The 6410-nt window shown below is 38.3% G+C and overlaps 1 protein-coding gene across 2 annotated transcripts; it reads left to right on the forward strand.

Annotated features, from left to right (window-relative positions):
* The first annotated feature begins 1057 nt into the window (after positions 1-1057).
* On the forward strand, positions 1058-6078 carry LOC132175118 (putative disease resistance RPP13-like protein 1). Of its 2 annotated transcripts, XM_088513460.1 has the most exons (4): positions 1058-4847; positions 4947-5012; positions 5097-5234; positions 6048-6078. In XM_088513460.1, the coding sequence occupies exon 1, from the start codon at positions 1104-1106 to the stop codon at positions 4815-4817; it is 3714 nt and encodes a 1237-aa protein (XP_088369586.1). In that variant the 5' UTR covers positions 1058-1103; the 3' UTR covers positions 4818-4847; positions 4947-5012; positions 5097-5234; positions 6048-6078. The 2 variants fall into 2 exon arrangements, with proteins under 2 accessions (XP_088369586.1, XP_059442937.2); XM_059586954.2 differs by lacking the exon at positions 6048-6078 and having other exon boundaries at positions 5097-5397.
* The last annotated feature ends 332 nt before the right edge of the window (positions 6079-6410 follow it).

Genomic DNA, 6410 nt, shown 5'->3' on the forward strand with positions numbered 1-6410 from the left:
TGCCACCATCGATGGATTTGCAAGGGAGTATGGTACTGTAATTTCAGCAATGTTGTCCTTTCCTAGTTCAAGAGAAAGAGAAGTTCACTTGCAGTTCAAATTGGAGTGACTGAATCACCTTAAAGGGAACTAAAAAAAAACAAGTTCACTTGCAGTTCAAATTGGAGTGACTGAACCACCTTAAAGGGAACTAAGAAAAAACAGGTTCACTTGCAGTTCAAATTGGGGTGGCTGAACCTCACCTTAAAGGGCGGATTGGTAATGACCGAACTATTCTTCAGCTCCAAACCACCTCTTTGGTCAGTGGCTCAACCGATTCCAATAACTATATAAAAAGGGAGCAAGACAAACCACTTCAATGGCAAAAGAAACTGATTTGGCTACCAAATAGTCACCGAGCACTGATTGGCAGCACGCGCGGGCGTGGCACGCCCAGTGCAAAAATTTTTTTTTTTTTTTTTTTTTTTTTTTTTTTTTTTTAAGTTCAACAGCACGGGCGTGCAATGCACGCCGCGTGCTGTTGATCTTTACCCAATAGTCACCTATCCATTCTTTCTTTTGTGTGTGTTATGATTTGTGCAATTTGTTTAAGAGCTTGTCTGGATTTGTGTTTTTAAAATGTACGATTTAAAAATAAGATTCTTAAAAACATAGTTAAACATTTAATAAAATTGCAAGTTAATCTTTAAAATCGTGTATATTTAAAAATACCTTTTATTGTTCCTGATTTTAAATCGCAATTCCAAACACTCAAAAATTACGATTTAATTTAAAAACACAGATTATTCTTTTAAAAACGCACTTCCAAACGGATCCTTAACATCAAAACTTCCCAAAATAAAATAAAAAAAAAGAAACACGGCGAGTGTGAAATAATTGTTTCTTGAACATTTGGACAATTTTCTACGTTTCTTCCAACTTAACTTCTGAAAATTGAAAACCACCGGCACCAAAAAATAAATAAATAAATAAAAATTGAAAAAGGAAAAGAACCAGTTCTTCGATATAAAGGCTAAATATTGGTTGCAATCTGATTATGTTCTGCTGTGTACGATCGTCTATTTTATTTCAATTGAATTTTTCCCGTTGCAAAGAAGACAACAATGGCAGATGTGGGAGAAGGGCTTCTCTCTGTTGTCTTCGATGTTTTATTAAAAAAAATGAATCAGGAGGTGCTTGACTTCTTTCGGGGACGAAAACTCGCCGATGGGCCCTTAAGAAAGCTGAAGATAGCATTGCTGTCTGTGAAATCGGTGGTCGAGGACGCGGAGGACAAGGAACTCATGAAGCCTGCTGTGAAAGAGTGGCTTGATGAGCTGAAAGATGCTCTCTATGATGCAGAGGACATCTTGGATGAGATTGATACAGAAATCCGGACACGCGAGTTGGCTGCCGAATTTGAAACCACTGCAATAAAGGTACGAAACTCTGTCTCTGCTTATTTACATCCTTTTTTCAAGGAGATGAAACCGAAGATGGAAGAAGTACTTGACAGATTGGAATATCTAGAAAAGCAAAAGGATGTCTTAGGTCTAAGACCAGGTGTTGGAGGGAAATCTTCAGAAAGATTGCCCTCCACTTGTTTGGTTGAAGAATCTGGTATTTTTGGTAGGGATGATGATAAGAAGAAAGTAGTTAACTTGTTGCTCTCGGACGATGCAATTGCCGGTGCGATGAGTGTGATTAGCATAGTGGGTATGGGGGGAATTGGGAAGACCACCCTTGCTCAGCTTGTATACAACGACCAGAGGGTGAATGGGCATTTTGACCTGAAGGCATGGGTGTGTGTTTCGCAGGAATTTGACGTGTTCAGGGTAACGAAAACAATTCTAGAGGCAGTAACTTCGTCAACTTGTGATATTAAGGAGCTGAATCTGCTTCAAGTTAGACTAAAGGGGAAGTTGATGGGGAAAAAGTTCCTACTTGTTTTAGATGATGTTTGGAATAGGAATTATGCTGATTGGGAGCTTTTAAGTAAACCCTTTAAATCTGGGGCACAAGGATGTAGGGTTATTGTAACAACGCGCGACGACAATGTTGCATTAGCCATGCGGACTACTCTACCTTGTCATCTAAACAAGTTAACAGAAGAAGATTGTTGGTCGCTATTTGCAAAATATGCATTTCACGATGGTAACCTTGATGCCCGACCAGAGCTAGAGGTAATAGGTAGACAAATTGTGAAAAGGTGCCAAGGCCTACCTTTAGCAACCAAAACAATTGGAGCTCTCTTGAGGTCGAAACTAGATGTTGGTGAATGGGATAAGATACTAAAGAGTGAAATTTGGGATTTAGCAATTGACACGACAAACATACTTCCTGCTTTAAGATTAAGTTACAAATATTTACCCTCACATCTAAAGGGATGCTTTGCTTATTGTTCAATATTCCCAAAGAATCACACTTTTGAAAAGGATCAAGTAGTCTTGCTGTGGATGGCTGAAGGGTTATTGCAAGAACTCAAAAACAAAACAATGGAAGAAGTTGGTAATGATTACTTTCTTGATCTTGTATCAAGATCATTGTTTCAACAATCAAGTGATGGAAAATCATGTTTTGTAATGCATGATCTTGTCAATGATGTAGCAAAATCTGTTTTTGGGCAGTTTGTCTTTAGGTTGGAGGCTAACTGTTCTCAAAAAATTGTGAACAAGACTCGTCACCTGTCGTATTTTAGAACAAGATTTGATGACTTTGAGAAGTTTAAGGCTCTTAACAAGGCTAAGCGGTTGCGCACTTTCCTGCCATTAGAATTTTCCATCATGGACAACAATTTGACTAAAAAAGTACCACATGATTTATTGTCAAATCTAAGATGTTTACGGATACTCTCTTTGTCTCACTATGAGAATGTGACTAACTTGCCTAATTCAATTGGTAAAATTAAACAGTTACGCTATTTGGACCTTTCTTTCACCTCGGTTAGAGGGTTGCCTGATTCCATTTGTCAGCTGATCAATTTGCAAACACTCAAGTTATCATGTTGTAGCAATCTTGTTGGATTGCCAAGGGAGATGCGTAAACTCATTAATCTACGGCATCTTGATATTACTGGAACTGGCATAATGGAGATGCCGATACAATTGGGCAGATTAAAATATCTTTGTACATTGACTACATTTATCATCGGCAAAACTAGTGGGTCCTGCATAGGAGAGTTGAAAAAACTTACAAATCTTCGAGGAAAGCTTGCTATTATGAATCTTCAAAATGTTGTCTCTTCTACGGATGCTTTGGATGCATGCTTGAAGGAGAAGAAACACATTAAGGATTTGGTGTTGGAATGGAAAGATGATAATGTTGCTTTAAAAAGTCAAAGATGTATACTTGACAGTCTCCAGCCTCATTCAAATTTAGAAAGTCTTACAATCAAATATTATAGTGGTAACAGTTTTCCAGATTGGGTAGGGCATCATTCATTCTCTAATATAGCATCTCTTCATCTATACGGCTGTAAATATTGCCTCAGCTTGCCACCACTTGGGCAGCTACCCTTGTTGCAAGACCTTTCTATTATTCACTTTGATGAAGTTGTTATAGTGGGTCGTGAGTTTTATGGCAACAATTCTTCAATGAAGCCATTCAGAGCCCTGAAAGTTCTAAGGTTTGAGCAGGCGTTGAAGTGGGAGCAATGGTTTTCTTTGGGGGCTGAAAATGAAAATAGAGCTTTTCCTCATCTTCAAGAGCTTTATATTGATAACTGCCCTAAGCTAACAGGAAGATTACCCATCCATTGTCCTTCTTTAGCTAAACTTGAGATCAGGGAATGTCCGTTGCTAGGGGCTTCACTCCCAAGGGATCCTGAACTCCCAAGGGATCCTGCTCTATGTCAATTGAATCTAACATGTGGTGAGGACCTGTTAAAGAATTTGCCTGCTAAAATACAGGTTCTCAAAGTTGGAGGATTTGATGCACTAGATTCCCTAGCCATGGGAATGATGGAGTCCAACTGTTCTCTTCAAGAGTTAGAAATCTCTTACTGTACCTCACTTGTTTCTTTTCAAGAGCTTCCAATGCATGGGATCTTTTCATCACTTAAAAAATTGCACTTGGAAAATATTTATGATTCTTTCAGGTCCTTCCCATTGGACTTATTCCCAAACCTTTGTGATATCTATATCTTTAGGTGTGGGAATCTGGAATCTCTTACAATTTCAGACCAACTTGGTCTTGATTTAATGATCTTGCACATACGAATCATAGATTGCCCTTATTTTGTATCTTTTCCAGAAGGAGGATTTCATGCCTCCAAACTTACATTGCTTTGGGTCTGGAATTGTGGTCGTTTGAGGTCACTGCCTGATAACATGCACGGACTCCTTCCATCTCTTGAGGAATTGCAAATAGTCGATTGTGCAGAAGTTGAGTCTTTTCCTGAGGGGGGTTTGCCTTGTAATCTGAAATCGATGTCCATCACCGATTGTGACAACCTCGTTGCCGGACGAATGGGATGGGGTTTGCAAAAGCTCCCATTTCTTAAAAATTTGTTTATTTGTGGTGAAAGGGGAGATGTAGAGTCCTTTCCAGAGGTGGGATTGCTGCCCACCAATCTGACTGCTCTTCAAATAATGAATTTTCCAAATATGAAATCTTTGGATAAGGTGCTTCAAGAGCTCACCTCTCTTGAAGAATTGCGGATCTATAACTGCCCTATGCTCAAGTACATGCCAGAAGAGGGCTTGGCTGCCTCTGTTTCTGTTTTACTGATCAACAATTGTCCTTTGGTAAAGAAACAATGTCAGAGGAAAAAAGGAAAAGAATGGCGCAAGATTGCTCATGTCCACCTAATAATCATGGATGATGAATTGATTGAATGAGCTAAAACTCTTGCAAGAATCTCCACATAGGTACATGCATTTTTCTAACATTTCTCTTAGTTTTATCCGTGTCTAATTGCTTTCCCTATATAAAACTTGTTGTGATGACCTGTTGAACTTGTTGTGTAGTGCCAACTGCCAAATCTGAATTACCATTCAACGTGTTTTCTTCTGATAGCTGCTATGCGGGAAAAGGTAATCAGTGGGAGCATAGGATTTTTTGTGGCTACTGCATGAAACTTGTTAAAGTGGCTCATGGTTTGTGGTAATAAATTGCAGGGTGCCTACTATCTAGCCTGTGGTTCTGATGCTTTTATTTGCACCCATTTGAAGTCTTCGGATAAGATCTCAGGTCAACAAACAGATCCTTCATGCAATGGATAAAGTGCAGCCGAGTTGAACTAGTCTCAAGTGTAGGTAGAGTTTGATTGTCTTTTGAATTTGACTATCATTTTGAATGTAATTCAGTTACAATAAGGTTCTTCCTTTCTTTATCCTAAGCGTTTTCTTCTGCTTTTTTTCTTCTTTCTTTTTGAGTCGAATAAAATATTTACCAAAACAAAAAATCATTCAGACTATTTTCTCGCCCCATTCCCCCTCCCAAGAAAAATAATTGAGGTATTGTCAGAAAATAGTTTGAAATAAGGGCAAGTGGCAGGGGAAGTTTCTTTGCATGTTTTTTTTTTAAAAAAAAAGTTCCAAGTATTCTTCACCTATATATGTTGCTTGTCATTCATCAAGGGAGTATTGGGATGTTCAACTGTGTCAGTTATATTATCTTCCAATATTCTTTCCAAATGAGTTGAAAAGGTTCTGTTGAAGAGACTTCTTCATGCTATTACTCAGTTAAATAGGTTTATTTTGTTGATTTTAGAGGTTTCTTAGATATTATGCCTTCTCATTTCTTGAGTGGAGTCATCAGTAATGGTTTGGATAATCTCAGTTGATCATAGGCTTGTAGATACCAGTTCTTTTTATTATTTTTATTTGAAAGAGAATGTGCAAAACAAAGGAATTTTCTTTATCTTAAAATTGAAGGAAAGGTTGAGCTCTGTTTTCCTCCTTTGCTGTTGTTGTGCTTCATTGTCACTGTCAAGCATTCTGCTGTCAGCTTTCTTTCAATATTCTAAATATAATGATATATCTGAATATTTCTAAGGAGACTACATACATTTTGGTGTAACCTTCATTTGTTGTTATTAATGAATGCTCGTTTCTATGCAATATCAGCGTGTACCAGGAGCAAGGAGGGGGCTTTGATATTGGGCCTTAGCCTCATATGTCTTTCACAGCTGGTGATACCACAAATAAACTTGGGCCCAATTGCCACCTAAAGGCCTACTCATTAGAAAGCTAAAAAGTCTAGAAGATAAAGGAAGTTAAACAATGAGATTAAGATAAAGGAAGGATACCAGACTCCATTTCTCCCTAAACTCTCTTGATTCTACTTTTTTCTCTATGAATGCTCTATTAACTTAATCATCAGAGTCTCCTAGCTGGCCTCTGGCCAGTGCCCCTCCGGTAGTCGTTTTCTTGTCTTGCAGGTGAACCCGTCTACCAATTCAGTCATGCAAAAATCTGCTTTTACAACAA

The sequence above is a fragment of the Corylus avellana genome, chromosome 2 (assembly GCF_965113065.1).
Source record: "Corylus avellana chromosome 2, dhCorAvel1.hap1.2, whole genome shotgun sequence".
In the NCBI taxonomy this organism is placed as follows: Eukaryota; Viridiplantae; Streptophyta; class Magnoliopsida; order Fagales; family Betulaceae; genus Corylus; species Corylus avellana.

Coding starts and splice junctions, on each gene's coding strand:
- LOC132175118 (XM_088513460.1), top strand. CDS start 1,104: ATGGCAGATGTGGGAGAAGGGCTTCTCTCTGTTGTCTTCGATGTTTTA.